At 42.4% G+C, this 18512-nt stretch overlaps 1 protein-coding gene across 2 annotated transcripts in view; it reads right to left on the reverse strand.

Annotated features, from left to right (window-relative positions):
* LOC132820145 (short transient receptor potential channel 5-like) overlaps positions 1–16186 on the reverse strand; it is a 71744-nt gene extending 55558 nt beyond the window's left edge. For both annotated transcript variants that reach the window (XM_060832089.1, XM_060832088.1), the window contains exon 1: positions 15809–16186. In XM_060832089.1, coding sequence (XP_060688072.1) covers positions 15809–16186 — 378 coding nt within the window. The remainder of the gene's footprint in view (positions 1–15808) is intronic.
* Positions 16187–18512: the final 2326 nt, after the last annotated feature.

The raw sequence follows: 18512 nt of genomic DNA on the forward strand, positions 1-18512 counted from the left end.
GGCCAATTCACCTGACCCGCACATCTTTGGACTGTGGGAGGAAACCGGAGCACCCGGAGGAAACCCACACAGACACGGGGAGAATGTGCAAACTCCACACAGTCAGTCACCTGAGTCGGGAATTGAACCCAGGTCTCAGGCACTGTGAGGCAGCAGTGCTAACCACTGTGCCGCCGGGCCGCCCATTAATTCTTTTCCCAGAGTTTAGTGAATGCCTGCTATTGTCTACCCCAGACAATTGGGGAGGTTAGATCACCTATGGAAGAGGTTGACAGATTTTTGAAATATCAGAGATTTGATGACTCTTTTAAGCTGGCATAAAAGAGGAGTTATGCCCTGGGCAAATCAGCCACAATCTTGTTGATTGGTGAGATAGGCTTGAAGGGCTGAATGGCCGCCTCCCACTGCAGAGTCTAAGAATTGTGGGTGAATTTATCTGCACCAATTTTAATCAGGCAGACGAGGTAGTTCAAACAGCTGCAAATGTGTTGCTGGTCAAAGCACAGCAGGTTAGGCAGCATCTCAGGAATAGAGAATTCGACGTTTCGAGCATAAGCCCTTCATCAGGAATAAGAGAGAGAGAGCCAAGCAGGCTGAGATAAAAGGTAGGGAGGAGGGACTAGGGGGAGGGGCGATGGAGGTGGGATAGGTGGCTGAAGAGCTTCTGTGCAGAGGAGATGACCTGGGGGGTGCAGTGAGAGAGGGACTCACTGAAATCCTTGCAGAGGGAGGAAGAGAGCTTCTTCAAGGAAGGCATCCTTGTAAGAGGATTCGCAGTAGGTTAAAATCTTCGAGTAAAAAATGAGGTCTGCAGATGCTGGAGATCACAGCTGCAAATGTGTTGCTGGTCAAAGCACAGCAGGTTAGGCAGCATCTCAGGAATAGAGAATTCGACGTTTCGAGCATAAGCCCTTCATCAGGAATAAGAGAGAGAGAGCCAAGCAGGCTGAGATAAAAGGTAGGGAGGAGGGACTAGGGGGAGGGGCGATGGAGGTGGGATAGGTGGCTGAAGAGCTTCTGTGCAGAGGAGATGACCTGGGGGGTGCAGTGAGAGAGGGACTCACTGAAATCCTTGTAGAGGGAGGAAGAGAGCTTCTTCAAGGAAGGCATCCTTGTAAGAGGATTCGCAGTAGGTTAAAATCTTCGAGTAAAAAATGAGGTCTGCAGATGCTGGAGATCACAGCTGCAAATGTGTTGCTGGTCAAAGCACAGCAGGTTAGGCAGCATCTCAGGAATAGAGAATTCGACGTTTCGAGCATAAGCCCTTCATCAGGAATAAGAGAGAGAGAGCCAAGCAGGCTGAGATAAAAGGTAGGGAGGAGGGACTAGGGGGAGGGGCGATGGAGGTGGGATAGGTGGCTGAAGAGCTTCTGTGCAGAGGAGATGACCTGGGGGGTGCAGTGAGAGAGGGACTCACTGAAATCCTTGTAGAGGGAGGAAGAGAGCTTCTTCAAGGAAGGCATCCTTGTAAGAGGATTCGCAGTAGGTTAAAATCTTCGAGTAAAAAATGAGGTCTGCAGATGCTGGAGATCACAGCTGCAAATGTGTTGCTGGTCAAAGCACAGCAGGTTAGGCAGCATCTCAGGAATAGAGAATTCGACGTTTCGAGCATAAGCCCTTCATCAGGAATAAGAGAGAGAGAGCCAAGCAGGCTGAGATAAAAGGTAGGGAGGAGGGACTAGGGGGAGGGGCGATGGAGGTGGGATAGGTGGCTGAAGAGCTTCTGTGCAGAGGAGATGACCTGGGGGGTGCAGTGAGAGAGGGACTCACTGAAATCCTTGTAGAGGGAGGAAGAGAGCTTCTTCAAGGAAGGCATCCTTGTAAGAGGATTCGCAGTAGGTTAAAATCTTCGAGTAAAAAATGAGGTCTGCAGATGCTGGAGATCACAGCTGCAAATGTGTTGCTGGTCAAAGCACAGCAGGTTAGGCAGCATCTCAGGAATAGAGAATTCGACGTTTCGAGCATAAGCCCTTCATCAGGAATAAGAGAGAGAGAGCCAAGCAGGCTGAGATAAAAGGTAGGGAGGAGGGACTAGGGGGAGGGGCGATGGAGGTGGGATAGGTGGCTGAAGAGCTTCTGTGCAGAGGAGATGACCTGGGGGGTGCAGTGAGAGAGGGACTCACTGAAATCCTTGTAGAGGGAGGAAGAGAGCTTCTTCAAGGAAGGCATCCTTGTAAGAGGATTCGCAGTAGGTTAAAATCTTCGAGTAAAAAATGAGGTCTGCAGATGCTGGAGATCACAGCTGCAAATGTGTTGCTGGTCAAAGCACAGCAGGTTAGGCAGCATCTCAGGAATAGAGAATTCGACGTTTCGAGCATAAGCCCTTCATCAGGAATAAGAGAGAGAGAGCCAAGCAGGCTGAGATAAAAGGTAGGGAGGAGGGACTAGGGGGAGGGGCGATGGAGGTGGGATAGGTGGCTGAAGAGCTTCTGTGCAGAGGAGATGACCTGGGGGGTGCAGTGAGAGAGGGACTCACTGAAATCCTTGTAGAGGGAGGAAGAGAGCTTCTTCAAGGAAGGCATCCTTGTAAGAGGATTCGCAGTAGGTTAAAATCTTCGAGTAAAAAATGAGGTCTGCAGATGCTGGAGATCACAGCTGCAAATGTGTTGCTGGTCAAAGCACAGCAGGTTAGGCAGCATCTCAGGAATAGAGAATTCGACGTTTCGAGCATAAGCCCTTCATCAGGAATAAGAGAGAGAGAGCCAAGCAGGCTGAGATAAAAGGTAGGGAGGAGGGACTAGGGGGAGGGGCGATGGAGGTGGGATAGGTGGCTGAAGAGCTTCTGTGCAGAGGAGATGACCTGGGGGGTGCAGTGAGAGAGGGACTCACTGAAAGATAGGGAACAATGTTCTTACAAAGTGCACGAGGCTTCTTTCAAAATGAAAATGTAAACAGCCCAACAAGGAAAGGACCTGGATGAAGGAATAGGAATAAACCAGACTGAGAAAGAGAAGTAAAAGTCAGGGAACATATAAGCAATAGTGCACATAAAATAACATGCTTTAAAATGATAGGAGGTTAGATTAAATCTTAATGGGTTGAGACTAGAATTTGGGAAAACAAAGTGACTAACAATATTGGTAAACAGCAATAGGAAACAAAAATACAGTAACTAGGACTGGGGTAGGCCATTTAGCCCTTTGAGTCAAAAGGTGTGGTGCTAGAAAAGCACAGCTGGTCAGGCAGCATCCGAGGAGCAGGGGAATTGACATTCCAAGCATAAGCTCTTGATCCGGAATGTTAGGGGTCCCAAAGGGGCTGAGAGATAAATGGGAGCTTTTTGAGTCTGCTTCACCATTCAATATGATCATGGCTGATCATCAAACTCAGTACCCTGTTCTCACTTTCTCCCCATATCCTTTCATAGAATCCCTATGGTGTGGAAAAAGGCCATTCAGTCCAACAAATCAGTAAGGTAGCTCAGTTTTTAGCACTGCTGCCTCACAGCATCAGGGACAGGGGTTTGATTCCGGCCTCAGTCGACTGTCTTTGTGAAGGTTGTACATTCTCCCTGTGTCTGCGTGCGTTTCTGACAGGTGCTCTGATATCCTCTCTCAGTGCAAAAATGTGCAGGCTAGGGGTAGGGGGCAGATCTGGGTCAGATTCTCTTCAGAGAGTCGGTGTGGACTCAATGGGGCCAAATGGCCTGCTTCCACATCGTAGGGATTCTGTGATGATTCAACAAAATAATGGCTTGTGGTACTAAAGATAAAAATTGCTATAGGGCAGCATGGTGGCTCAATGATTAGCATTGCTGTTTCGTAGGGCCAGGGACACTAGCTCAACTCCAACCTTGAGCGACTGTCTGTGTAGAGTTTGCACATTCTCCCTGTGTCTGCGTGGGTTTCATTCGGGTGCTCCGGTTTCCTCCCACAGTCCAAAGATAGTTAGGTGAAATTGGCCATGTTGCATTGTCCATAGTGTTCAGAGGTATGTAGATTAGGTTCATTAGTCAGGGATATATGTAGAGTAATAGGATAGGGGAATGGGTCTTGGTGGGTTACTGTTCAGAGGGCCAATGTGGACTTGTTGAGGTAAATGGACTGTTCCACACTGTAGGGATTCTACGATTCTATGAAGTCCACAGTAACCCTCTAAAGAGCATCCCGTCCAGACCCATCTCTCTACCTTATTCCTATAACCAAGTATTTCCCATTGCAAACACACCCAACCTATATCCTTGAACACTATGAATAATTTAGCATGGTCAGTCCATCTAACCTGTACATCTTTGGGTTGTGGGAGAAAACTAGAGCATCAGTCAGACACTGACACAGACACAGAGAGAATGTGCAAACTCCACAAAGACAGTTGTCAAGAGTGGAATTGAACCCAGGTCCCTGGTGCTGTGAGGCAGCACTGAGCCACCATGTCACCCCTGTTACAATCTCTCTTCATACATTACCCTTGCCTTCCCAGAAATCAGTTTGGTAAACCTTTGTTCCAGTCCCTCCATAACCAGAACATCCTTCCTTAGAAAGGGAGACCAAAATGGCCAACAGCACTTCAGGTGTGGGTCTCACCAAGGCCCTGTACATTTGCAGCAAGATATCCCTGCTTCTTGTACCCAAATGCTCTCACTGTGAAAGCCAATATATTATTTGCCTTTTTCATTGCCTGCTGCACCTGCATGTTTTTGGTGATCAAGGACAGCAAGATCTTCCTCACATATCCTTTTGCCAATTTATTGCCATTCAGACAATACGTTGCTTTGCTGGTTTGGCTGACAATGCGGATAATCTCATATTTATCCACATTACACTTCATCTGTCGTGCATTTGCCCACTCCTTCAAATTGTCTGAATTATACTGAAGTATTTCTGCATCCTTCTCATAGCTCACCTTCAGACAGCAGCCTGCTGTTGTTTGCAAATTTGGAGATGTTACATCTATACCATGAATGTATATTATAAATAGCTGATGCCTGTTGGACTCTTTGAGCCTGCTCCATCATTCAATATGATCGTGGCTGATAATTTAATTCAGTACCCTGTTTCCACTTTCTCCCCATATCCTTTGATCCCTTTAGCCCTGAGGATTGCATCTAACTCTTTCTTGATAATATTCAATACTTCGGTCTCAATCATAGGAAATAATATGAAGAGATTAGGGGAGAATACAAAATGAAAATATTGGGAAGCAAAGAAGAACTATGAAATTAAGTTATTGAAGGTCATAAAACAAATTACAAAATACTATAATTTGTATCAATCAATAAAGACTATGATGTGAATAGGGTCATTGAGGGACTGACAAGATAACATGATGTGTAATGATCGAAAGTTGAAAGAAATGCAAAATGAACAATTCGCTTTTGTACTTATCAGGGAGCAAACAAAAAATGCTATAATAAATAGCTGTATTGCAAGCTCTTGCTTGATCAACTTACTGAAATTTTAAGGCAGTAAAAGAGAGAGTAAATGGTAGTAATGCAGATGTAATTAGTCTGAACTTTCTAAAGTTCTAGGTAAGGTCTCCCAATAATATATTATAACATATCAGATACAGAATGTGGATTCAGGGAATGAGTGGCAGAATGAATTGCTCGTTGACTTCAAGACCAAAGACTGAGTCTGTGAATGAAGGTTAATTATTCAGAATGTCAGGAAGAGGAAAGTGGTATTCCACAACTATTACTGTTAGGACTACTGTTGTTCACAACTTACATTAATGATCTGGACTTTTGAATGAGAACAGTAATAAGCTGACAGAATAAACAAATAAGTGGTAAATGAAATTCAAACTAGGTAAATAAGTGATAGCACATTTTAGCTGGGAAAATGGAAGGGACAACTTGGAAGTTACGACTCTAGGTAAAGTGGAGAAACAAGGATTTTAAGTGTTTTAAAGACTCCAATCAAATATACTAAAATGCATTAAAAATTACACCATATGTTTCTAGAGGAATAGAATTGAAAGGTGTGGAAGCTATGCTCAATTATATCAAACCATGATTAGCCCATACTAGTAGAACACATTGTTTTGGTTGGTAGGTTATGAAAAGAATTTTGAGGCTTAAGACCATAAGATGCAGTAGCAAAATTAGGCCATTCAGCTCATCGTGCTACATGGAGGACATGGAATATGAATGTCACTGGCTGGGCCAGCATCTATTGCCCATCCCTAGTTGCCTTTGAGAAGGTGGTGGTGAGCTGCCTTCTTGAACTATTACAATACATGTACAGTAGGTAGACCCACAATGCTGTTAGGGAAGGAATTCCAGGATTTTCAGCCAACAACAGTGAAGGACCTGTGATATATTTCCATGTCAGGATGGTGAGTGACTTGGATGGATACTTGCGGGTGGAGGTGTTCCCATTCACCTAGTCTGTTGATGACCCATTATAGACTTCTTATGCGATCTCACTACTTGCATTCCCACCTATGTTTGCCATCTATAAATGCCAATGCCATCTATAAATGTCAATAGTGCATTCATTTTTTCTCATTCAATTCAATTCATTAAAATATATTGTAAATAATTGTGGTCCCAGTGCTGATCCCTCTGGCACTCAACTAGTTACAGGTTACCATCCTGAAACTGTTCCTCTTTATCCCAACACACTGTCTCCAATTAATAATCCAATCTTCTATCCATGCTAATATATTACCACCAACACCATGGGCTCTTATCTTATTAAGTAGTCTTATATATGATATCTTATCAAACACATTTTGGAAATCCAAATATATAGCAAGCATTGAAGAGGGTGCAGAATATACATCAAAGATAATACCAAAAATGTATAATATAGGGAAAAAAAAGATAAATAGGGTCTTTAATCTCTTGAAAACAAGGCGACTAATAGATGACCAAATCGAAACCTTTAATATTATGAAAGGTTTTGATGGGGAGGTCTTGCCCACAGTAGTCAGACCACATCTGAAATACTGTGAACAGTTTCTGTCCCCTTATCTAAAGAAAGGCAGACTGGTATTGGAGGCAGTCCAGAAAAGGTTCACTAGTGGTAAGAATGTGGAACTCACAACCACAGGGATAGTATCAGTGCATTTACAGGGAGGCTGGAAAAGCACTTGAGGGAGAAGGGAATAGAAACGCTGACAGGAAAAGAAAAGTGGCTGTAGTGTGGCATCAATGCTGGCATAGTTTGGTTGGGATGAACAGTCTCCATCTGTGCTACATAATCTCTGTAATCCTCTGTAAAACCTATGAGGAACTCTGGAGGCTTTGATTTTTTTACAAGGTAAAAACAATGACTGCAGATGCTGGAAACCAGATTCTGGATTAGTAGAGCACAGCAGTTCAGGCAGCATCCAAGGAGCAGCGAAATCAAAGTTTCGGTCAAAAGCCCTTCATCAAGGATTTTTTACAGTTATATAGTAATTTGCTTATGATTTAACAAGCAAAGCAGTGACATACGATAATTGTCAAGAAATAGTTAAAAGTTTATTGATGTCATATTTAAGCCCTGAGGAAATTAAAACAAACTATGATAGCACATAATCCAATGTGGACACAAGTTAGGCCTCAATTTATCAAATAAGCACTGCATACATGACCTTTTACTATCTGAGGATATAAACTTAAGGTTGAAAGGATTTCTGTTCCATTAGTGACATTAGTCTATGTGCATTGGATCATTTCATAAAAGTTTAAGTAAAGCTTTTGCAAGATCTCCTGAGAGCTCCATGAATTTATCCAGTAAGAAGCTGAGTCACACAAATCACAGGCTCCCAGAGTCAATCTTTACTTAAATGGAATTAGGTGATTTTAACAAGGGGTAGAGGTATAGTGGTTGGGAAGAAGGAGGGATGTTAAAATTGGTGACAGAAACCCCTTCCCGCACCCACTGGATTGCTACCCAATTATATCCTGCTGAAAAGAATTTTAGAATTATGTTCAATAAGGAGCTCAGGCTCTACTTCAATAAATGTCACATTGAAGTAGTGTGCCTTAGTGAAGGCATTTGGGGCTGTTGCCCATAATGAAATGAATGGCTTCAGGAAAAGGAAGGGGGAAACAAAAATTTGTGAGGATTAAAAAGTCTTTTTAATAAGCCGTACATTCCTAGACAACTGATATGGCAATGGTCCCAGTGCCGCTAACTGATGTTTAATGATAATTGTGCAGCCTGAGGTGTTTTAGATACAGTCATTAATGTTTGGAACTATAGTAACCTCATGAATGTGCAAAGATTTAATGAGCTTCACAAGAAACATGTCAAGTAAATAATTTTTTTTTCTCATTTCCTCCCAGTTTATCTATTAATCCATTAACAAAGAAGGCATATAGCCTACAAAACTCTGCCAATGTCAATCTATTACTTGATGCAGCATCCTGATTTAGGTTCGCTTTGCCCTCTTATTCAAGGCCATGTTCAATTTGGCAGAAGCATAAATCAAACAGTGGTTGATCAAACACCATCGTAGTTCTCTTTAAATGGACTAATGTTTTAACAACTCTTATGTTAGGTACACGTCAAAGTTACAGTTTACCCCACTAGGGATGTGTCTTATAGGTACTTAGTGATTCCCATGATAGTTTCTCTAAAGTGAAATGTAAAACTGATTGAAACATTCTCCTTACTTAATTTCGACTGTAATGGTGATCACAACTCACTCGTTGAAGTAAAAAACACCTCACCTGCCTGGAAATTCAGCTCTTCTTTTGACCCTACTAGCTCATAATGTCATTAAATGCTTACGGTTAAAGAAGGGCTTTTGCCAGTCAAACTTCAACTATTCATGAGGGGCATAGATAGGGTGAATAGCCAAGGTCTTTTTCCCAATTGGTGGAGTCCAAAACGAGAGAACATTGGCTTAAGGTGAGAGGCTGGTGTGTCCATGGAATGAGTGGTGGAGGCTGCTACAATTACAACATTTAAAATGCATCTGGATGGGTACATGAATAGGAAAGGTTAAAGGGATTTGAGCCAAATGCTGGCAAATGCAATGAGGTCATATTGGGTTGTCACTCAATGCTGTATCACTCTATGATTCTCGCTTAAGAAAGAACCTCCCAGTAATATTATTCCTGATGTTATCTTTTACTAGGTCAAGCCTGTCCGTCCAGTTGAGATGATAGCATTTTGGATTAAGCATTTACTTATAGCATAATTTCCCTGATGCCTCTTTTCTGAACAGCTATCTCTCCAGTTTTATGTCATTATTCACACCTGTGAGATTAATAATCAGCCTCACTGCTTTTCAGTGTACTGCTTCCAGACTCAAATCCCTCCTGTACTTTTCAACAACAAGAACTGGTGTGAATGCAGTAACTCTAAAGCTTGATCACAACTTTGGCTCATACAGTACTAAATGTTGATGTCTGCTCCATACTAATTGGGTATATTGGGCAGAATCTTACTGACTTAGTTTTTAAAGGAGGGATGGGACCATTTCCAGATTCTCAGGTCCACTATCTCCAAACATTTTGTGGAGGCTGCCAATTTACAGGATGCCTCCACATCCTATCCCATCTGTTTAATGAAAGTCAGCAGTTGGGTTGTGTAGTTGGAAGGACCAATCAGATGACCTAAGGCTCGAGGTGACTGGCAACTGTACTGGAAGAGGCTACTAAAGGAGGTGAGAGAACATGAGAGCGCCATAAGATTGAGATGCTTCTTGAACTGTTTTGAAGTAAAGTTTGGGCTGGGCCAGGAATTACAGGAGGTTTCACTGGCCTTCTAACTGGCTGTTGGGAAGCTGCCTAAAGCCATCTGTTAGGATCAACATTCAGCAAAACGCTTAAACATGGTTAGGAAGATATCATCCAATCTGGCCCCAAATTACCACTTAATCACTACCAACAACTTCCAACCTGACCCTATATCTAACAAGATATCTTGAAGATGGAATCACGTGGGTAAATGACCTAATCTAAAATTCTCCTTCTCCAAAGCCTCCACCACACTGTCTAAGGGGAGGTGATGGCCAAGTGGTAACATCACTGGACTGTTAATCAGAGCCCCAGGTAATGATCGAATCTGGCGGAATTTGATTTCAAATTAAAGAAAATCTAGAATTAAGAGTCTAATGATGAATCCATGGTTGACTATCAGGAAAAGCCTATCTGGTTCACCAATATCCTTTAGGGAAGGAAACTGCCATCCTTACCTGATCTGGTCTGCATGTGCTTCTAGTAGTGTGGTTGACCCTTAACTGTTCTCTGGGAAATTAGGGATTGGCAATATTTTACACTTCTTTGTCTCTTTTTGGCCCATACTTGGTTAAGTAATTCTGTCATTTGCAGTTTGTCTTTTTCAATTCCAATTTGCTAACATCTGCGAATTTCAGCAAATTGTATTGGGTTTCTAAATCCAATGATGTAAATGAGAAACAGTAGTGTCCTAACATTGAGGCTTAGGCATCCTACTCTCATTACTTCTGTGCTGATATTGTATTATGTTTCGTTAAGAGCCCACAAGGGAGCAGGTTATTCTGGACCTAGTGCTTTGTAATGAACCAGACTTTATAGAAAATCTTAAAGTAAGGGAACACTTAGGAAGCAGCGATCATAATATGGTAGAGTTCATTCTGCAGTTTGAAAGAGAGAAGGCAAAATCAGATGTAATGGTATTACAGTTAAATAAATGTAATTATGAGGGCATGAGAAGGGAGTGACGAAAATAAACTGGAAGCAGAGCCTAGTGGGGAAGGCAGTAGAACAAAAATGGCAGGAGTTTGTGGGTATAATTGAGGATACTGTACAGAGGTTCATCCCCAAGAAAAAAAAAGATTATCCGGGGAGGGATTAGACAGCCATGGCTGACAAAGGAAGTCAGGAAATGTATTAAAGAAAAAGAGAGATCCTATAAAGTGGCCTAGAGCAGTGGGAAATCAGAAGATTGGGAAGGCTACAAAAACAAACAGAGGATAACAAAGAGAGAAATAAGGAAGGAGAGGATCAAATATGAAGGTAGACTAGCCAGTAATATTAGAAATGATAGTACAAGTTTCTGTCAATACATAAGAAACAAACGACAGGCAAAAGTAGACATTGGGCCACTTCAAATTGATGCTGGACGCCCAGTGATGGGAGATAAGGAAATAGCTGGAGAACTTAGTAAGTACTTTGCATCAGTCTTCACAGTGGAAGACATGAGTAATATCCTAACAATTAAAGGGAGTCAGGGGGCTGAGTTGACTATGGTTGCCATTACAAAAGAGAAAGTGCTAGAAAAGCTAAAAGGTTTTAAAATTGATAAATCTCCTGGCCCCGATGGGCTACATCCTAGAGTTCTGAGGGAGGTGGCTGAGGAAATAGCAGAGGCTTTGGTTGAGATCTTTCAAGAGTCACTGGAGTCAGGGCAAGTCCCAGATGATTGGAAGATCGCTGTTGTAACCCCCTTGTTCAAGAAAGGATCAAGACAAAAGATGGAAAATTATTGGCCAATTAGCCTAACCTCAGTTGTTGGTAAAATTCTAGAATCCAACATTAAGGACGAGGTTTATAAATTCTTGGAAGAGCAGGGTCGGATTAGAACAAGTCAACATGGATTTAGTAAGGGGAGGTCGGCACGGTGGCACAGTGGTTAGCACTGCTGCCTCACAGTGCCAGAGTCCCGGGTTCAATTCCCGACTCAGGCTACTGACTGTGTGGAGTTTGCACGTTCTCCCCGTGTCAGCGTGGGTTTCCTCCGGGTGCTCCGGTTTCCTCCCACAGTCCAAAGATGTGCGGGTCAGGTGAATTGGCCATGCTAAATTACCCGTAGTGTTAGGTATGGGGTAAATGTAGGGGTATGGGTGGGTTTCGCTTCGGCGGGTCGGTGTGGACTTGTTGGGCCGAAGGGCCTGTTTCCACACTGTAAGTCTAAGTCTAAAAAAAAAAGGTCATGTCTGACAAACCTGTTGGAATTCTTTGAAGAGGTGACAAGTAGGTTAGACCAGGGAAACCCAGTGGAGGTGGCCTATCTAGACTTTCAAACTGCCTTTGATAAGGTTCCACATGGGAGGCTGCTGAGCAAGGTGAGGGCCCATGATATTCGAGGTGAGCTACTGGTATGGATTGAGGATTGGCTGTCTGACAGAAGGCAGACAGTTGGGATAAAAGATTCTTTTTCGGAATGACAGCTGGTGACAAGCAGTGTCCCGCAGGGTTCAGTGTTAGGGCCGCAGCTGTTCACGTTATATATTAACGATCTGGATGAAGGGACTGGGGGCATTCTAGTGAAGTTTGCCGATGATACGAAGTTAGGTGGACAGGCCGGTAGTACTGAGGAAGTGGGGAGGCTGCAGAAGGATCTAGACAGTTTGGGAGAGTGGTCCAGGAAATGGCTGATGGAATTCAATGTGAGCAAATACGAGGTCTTGCACTTTGGAAAAAAAGAATACAAGCATGGACTACTTTCTAAACGGTGAGAAAATTCATAAAGTCAAAGTACAAAGGGATCTGGGAGTGCTAGTTGAGGATTCTCTAAAGGTAAACATGCAGGTTGAGTCCATGATTAAGAAAGCAAATGCAATGTTGTCATTTATCTCAAGAGGGTTGGAATATAAAAGCACCGTTGTGCTACTGAGACTTCATAAAGCTCTGATTCAGCCCCATTTGGAGTACTGTGTCCAGTTTTGGTCCCCACACCTCAGGAAGGACATACTAGCACTGGAGCGTGTCCAGCGGAGATTCACATGGATGATCCCTGGAATGGTAGGTCTAACATACGAGGAACGGCTGAGGATCCTGGGATTGTATTCATTGGAGTTTAGAAGATTAAGGGGAGATCTAATAGAAACTTACAAGATAATACATGGCTTGGAAAGGGTGGACACTAGGAAATTATTTCCGTTAGGCGAGGAGACTCGGACCCATGGACACAGTCTTAGAATTAGAGGGGATAAATTCAGAACAGAAATGTGGAGACATTTCTTCAGCCAGAGAATGGTGGGCCTGTGGGGAATTCATTGCCGTGGAGCGCAGTGGAGGCCGGGATTGATAAGTTCTTGATGTCACAAAGAATTAAGGCCTACGGGGAGAATGCGGGTAATTGGAGTTGAAATGCCCATCAGCCATGATTGAATGGCGGAGTGGACTCGATGGGCTGAATGGCCTTACTTCTACTCCTATGTCTTATGGTCTTATGGTCTTAAACAAAATATGTCAATATATCTTTAAGAGATATTTCATTGTACCATCACTGCAGCATGTGACCTAAGAGGATAAACATCTCATTTTGCCCCAAGATTGGTTGAAGCATGGTACGGTATTTGAAGCATGCTGCTCATTGCTGTTCTGTTGTAATTTCAGAGTTTAATGTTAGTCCAGATACTGATGTCTCGGAATGTTTGTCTGTAACAGTTAGTGCTAATAAAATGTCTGTTGCATTCTTGAATACCACATTATCTCTGCCAAGTTTTTTGTATGGGAGATAACACAAACATTGCCACTCCAGCCCACTGGATGGGCTAAGTTTGTTTTTCTTGGTGCAGAGGAAGCTGAGAAGGGATCTGATTGAGGTATCCAAAATTATGAGGGGCATAGATGAGGTAGATTGTGAGAATCTCTTCCTCATGGCAGATGTGTCTAAGACCAGAGGGCATAAGTTTAAGGTGAGGAAGAAATGGTTTAAAGGAGATCTTTAAAAAAAGTTTTTTTCACCCAGAGGGTGTATAGGTGTTTTTCTTCCTCTTTTTGCAGTTCTGGTGTACTGCAGTGTGTTGTAGCCCTTTTGAACAGTGTCTTGATGCAACTTCTTTTGTGTATGTTGGGGTGGTTGCTTTTGTAGTTCAGGACTTGGTCTGTGTGTGGCTTTCCTGTAACTTTTGTGGTGAATTCTCCGTTAGGTGTTCCCTGTACCATCACGTCTAGGTATAGGAGTTGGTTGTCCTTTTCTTCCTCTCTAGTGAATCGGATTCCTGTGAGTGTGGCGTTGATGATCCTATACAATGTATTCGCCAAAAACGGATACTCCCGCAATTTCATCAACAGATGCCTAAAGGAAAGACAACGGAACGAGGACATGCTGCAACCCAAAGGACTAGCCACACTACCATACATCAAGAGCATTTCCGAACTGACAGCCAGACTACTGCAACAACTAGAACTCATAACAGCACACAAAACAACAGCCACTCTCAGACAACAACTCACCAGAACGAAGGACCCAATACCCAGCATGAGCAAAACCAATGTATTGTACAAAGTCCCATGCAAGGACTGCACAAACACTACTTAGGACAAACAGGAAGATAGCTAACGATCCGCATCCATGAACACCAACTAACCACAAAACGACAAGACCAGCTATCCTTAGTAGCCACATACTCAGATGACAAGCAACATGAGTTCGACTGGGACAACACTACTATTATAGGGCAAGCCAAACAAAGAACAGCCAGGGAATTCCTAGAGGCATGACACTCACCCACAGATTCAATCAATAAGCACATCAACCTGGACCCAATATACCAACCACTGCAGCGGACAGCTGGAACTGACAACCGGAAGCAGCAGAGACAAAACCACTATAAATGCTGGAGGAAACATCACAGAAGCACTTCACAGGAGGTTCCCAAGCACTGAGGGTGTCACCTAGACAGGGGATGAAACGTCTGCAACACAAATTCCCAGCTCGGCGAACAGAACCACAACAACTCTTCCCTTACTTTTAACAATGAGTGTGTGGGGCTCCTGAACTTGTATGTTACTAAGATTGAGACAATCTAATCAGCTAACTTTGCTGTGGCCCTCTCTCACATAAGCTTATCATACAAAACTACCTTGAAGGCCACCCTGCTCTACCCCTGAACTCAATTCTTCTGGCTTGCCTCAATCTCCTTGATAGCTCTGAGTTCAATCTTAGCAATGGAACACATCTCCTACTCACCTGACTGTAGCTTGAGTCTACACTGCTTAACAACCAGCTTCCCAGCCTGCTTCCTAATGTCATGCATTGGCACTATCTCCACCCTTTCCTTTTCAAAACTCTTAAACCTATTGTTAACTTTCAGATCTGTGTCCATCTTTCTTAGAATTCAATATTCAAATCGAGTATTCATACTTCATACCGAGTTACCAAATTAGCTGCAGTACTGAAGCAGCTCTGATCAAAGTTGCAAAATGTATTCTGTACAAAAGTGACAAAAGTAAACTTTCCTTCTTCATTCTTGTAAACCTGTCTATACGTTTGACCACAGCATCCTCCTTTGCTACATCTCCATTATTATCCACTTGGATAGACTGCTGAAATTTGGTTCCATTCTCATATCCAGGAAGAATGTCACTTGCAATAGCTTCTCTTGCGATTCCCACAACGTTATCTCTGGTCATAGAAGCATAGTATTCTGACAGTACAGAAACAGGCCATTCTGCTCATCAAATCCATCCCAACCTTCTGAAGGTATCCCACCCAGAACCACCTTCCTACCTTTACCCTATAACCCTGCATTTCCCATGTGTAGCCCACCTAGAATTTTATGATTCTATGATTCTAGTGTCCATTAAGAATCTATTCATCGCTCTAAGCATTTCTTATTTATATGCCATCCATCGATAACACAATCTGAAAGTATTTAATTAGTTTCCACATAAATATTGGGAAGTCAGTAAAAATTGTTTTCAGACTGCACTCTGAATGCTGTTCCCTAGCTCCTAGCTCCAAGCTTCACTCTAGCAACTGTGTATGACTAAACAGCCTGCTTATAACTCAATGCTTTAATTGACCCTGAGATGAGCAGCCAATTACATATTAATGTCATGTATTAAACTCATCATGAGGAAGAATCATGTGATCAAACATAAATCCTGTCACATATCGCAGATGGCTTACCATCCAATTGCTTACCTCACCAGACCATACAGCAGGATAACATATTCAAAAGCATTGACATAATTTGCAATTAGATTAATTACCTGTTTTTCTCCACTTGGTTTCCTATAATGCAGCAGAAGCTCAACTGCTCCAACAACTTCCTTTCGTATTGCATAGAGCAATGCATCCCCCACGTAGATGCTGAAACTCAGGAGCAGCTCCATGATCTCTAAGTTTTCATTTTCAATTGCTATGAGGAGTGCACTCCGTCCCAGAGGGTCTGTGCAGTTGATATTAATATTAAAGTAGATTTCAGCTTCCTCCAGAGCTTGCTTCACACTGGCATAGTCCCCCTTTTCCACCGCATTCAGATAAGCTTTCTCCTCCAGCGAAAGCTCATTCTCTGCACGTACAATCTGCAATGGAATCCGGTCTATGTATGGAGAATAGTTGACCTTTTTGTAGTACAGCTGGGCCATTGTTCATTGTGCCGCATGGATCCTGTTTTAAAATGAGAAAAAGAAAATTCTGGAAGCTTAGCTTGGCTTTTAGAGCACAATTGATTCAAAATTGACTCTTTGAGTGCTAGGAAGCATTTTTATTAAAAAAAACTGAATTGAGTAATCTTATGTGGGGTGTGGGGTAGGAGAGGGGTCCACGAGCAGCCTTTGTACTCCAAGGTCAGGGAGAGAATAAAACAACCAGTTTCTCAGTTTTTTCATTGTCCAGGAGCTATGTGCGTGTATATGTTTAGATTGTTTATGTTACCATCACAGCCAAATAGCCTGTCAGCTTCCTAGGTTCATACACAAAGATATTGGCTGAGCTACAACACAATGGCTGACATCTGTGGAACCACAGCAGTAAGAATGAGTCAGTAAGGAGAACGGGGAAGAAGGCTGGAAATAAGTAAGAACAAGCCATCACTAATGGCTGCATCACTTACCTATTAAAAATCTTTCCCAATCATGGTTCACATGTGAGGCATTCATTGATACATTTGACTGTGTTCTGAAGCTCCATCTGTCCATATCCCCTTTTAAAAACCCTTCTCTTTGCACGAACTGTCAAACACAAAGTATTCCTTTTTCACAGTTGAGTTACTGACTTCTTGCTGCATGTTAAATTGCTCTGTTTTTTACATGAGGGGTGCTCTATAAATTATAATTGTTGAGGACATGTGCAATGCAATGTTTATTGTGAAATAAAATATCTGGTTATTAAGTAATTGCTTTTGTGAACAAAGTAGATGATGCACTTTCCTACATAATAATAATAAATGTAACTCAACTGTACATTATTTACTATAAAGTGTTTTGACATCACAAAATATACTGTCTACATAATGATGTTTTGTTTTGAATCAAATTCCTACTGTTCATTTGCATAGAAACTGGCAGCTTCTCATCCTCTTACTCAATCTCCTTGAGAGGAGAAGAAACAGTTTACAGAAAAGCGATACATTTTGAGAAGACTTATTTAGTCTGGTTATAGTCAGAGCATTTCCAGCTATGCCTTCTCTTCCTGCCTCTGAAGTTCCCTGGATCAATCCTTTGTAACCTTGTCTTCCTCATCTACACACTGACCCTTGGTAAGATCATTTGCTGACATAGGGTCAGCTCCTTTCTCCCAGCACTGCTCTTGAACCTTCTATTGTCTGTGTGTCAAATCTTGGAAATGCTGTAATTTCTTCTGGTTAAATATTGTGATGGCCACCGTATATTCTGGATACTTGCCACCTATTCTATCTTGTCTGCTGTGACTCAGTCAGTAGCAGCTTTGCCTTTGAGGTGCACATGCGCTGGATTCAACTTCCAGCCAATGGCTCGAGTGCAAAATCTGTGATGGCTCTCCTGTGTCACTGTTACAGGTGTCAACTTGATGAGATGTTCATCGAAGGCTTTATTCACCTACTTGGTTGGATGTAAAAGATTCCATAGCACTATTTTGAAGAGGGGCAGGAGAGTTATTCCTAGTAGCCTAGCCAATATCTCTCCTTTATTTCAATATCACCAAAACCAGACTATCTGGTCATTGTCATATTGCCGTTGACAGGAGTTTGCTGCACACAAATTAGCTGTGTCATATATCTTTCATTGATCATAACAATGCCTACCTGTCAAATATGTTGCATTGGCTGTAAAGCAGTTTGAGACAGTTGATGGTCATGAAAGCTGCAATGTAAATGTAAATCTTTTTTACCTCTCCGCATTGCATCCCAGCCCCTATCTTACATTGTCAAACTGTTACACTGTCAAATTGTTAAACATTCTCATTCTTATTTTCTATGTTTCTATCTCATCTCATTCTGCACTGTGTTTCAACTCCAGATCCTCTCTATGAGAGAAATTGTTATTACAACTTTATATTGTTGAGTTTCACCCTTCATGAATCAATCTACAGCTAAAACGTTTACCTCATCTTCCCCGCATCTTATTCTATGTCAAGTCCAACTTCCTTCCCACCTATATTCTTACTGAACTGCATTCATTCGCAATGTACCATGCTTCTAATTCAAAATCTTAATTATCTTGTTGTGTTCCCTCCACCAAAGCTCTCTTTCTCCTAATTTAGTATCTCCCTTTGCTGCCATAGCCTCACATATTGGATTTCCCTCCCTAAATTTCACAGATCTCTGCTATTCTCTCCCCTCTTTGATAAAACATTTGGTCATGCTTCACAATATCTACTTCTTTGGTTCAGCACTTTTTTAATGCTTTATGAAATGCCTGGGATGTTTTCTATCTCTGCTGGCACCCTTCACATCATTTCATTCTGCTCAGAAATACTTCAACCAAAGGCTCA

This window comes from Hemiscyllium ocellatum, chromosome 11 (assembly GCF_020745735.1).
Source record: "Hemiscyllium ocellatum isolate sHemOce1 chromosome 11, sHemOce1.pat.X.cur, whole genome shotgun sequence".
Lineage (NCBI taxonomy): Eukaryota > Metazoa > Chordata > Chondrichthyes > Orectolobiformes > Hemiscylliidae > Hemiscyllium > Hemiscyllium ocellatum.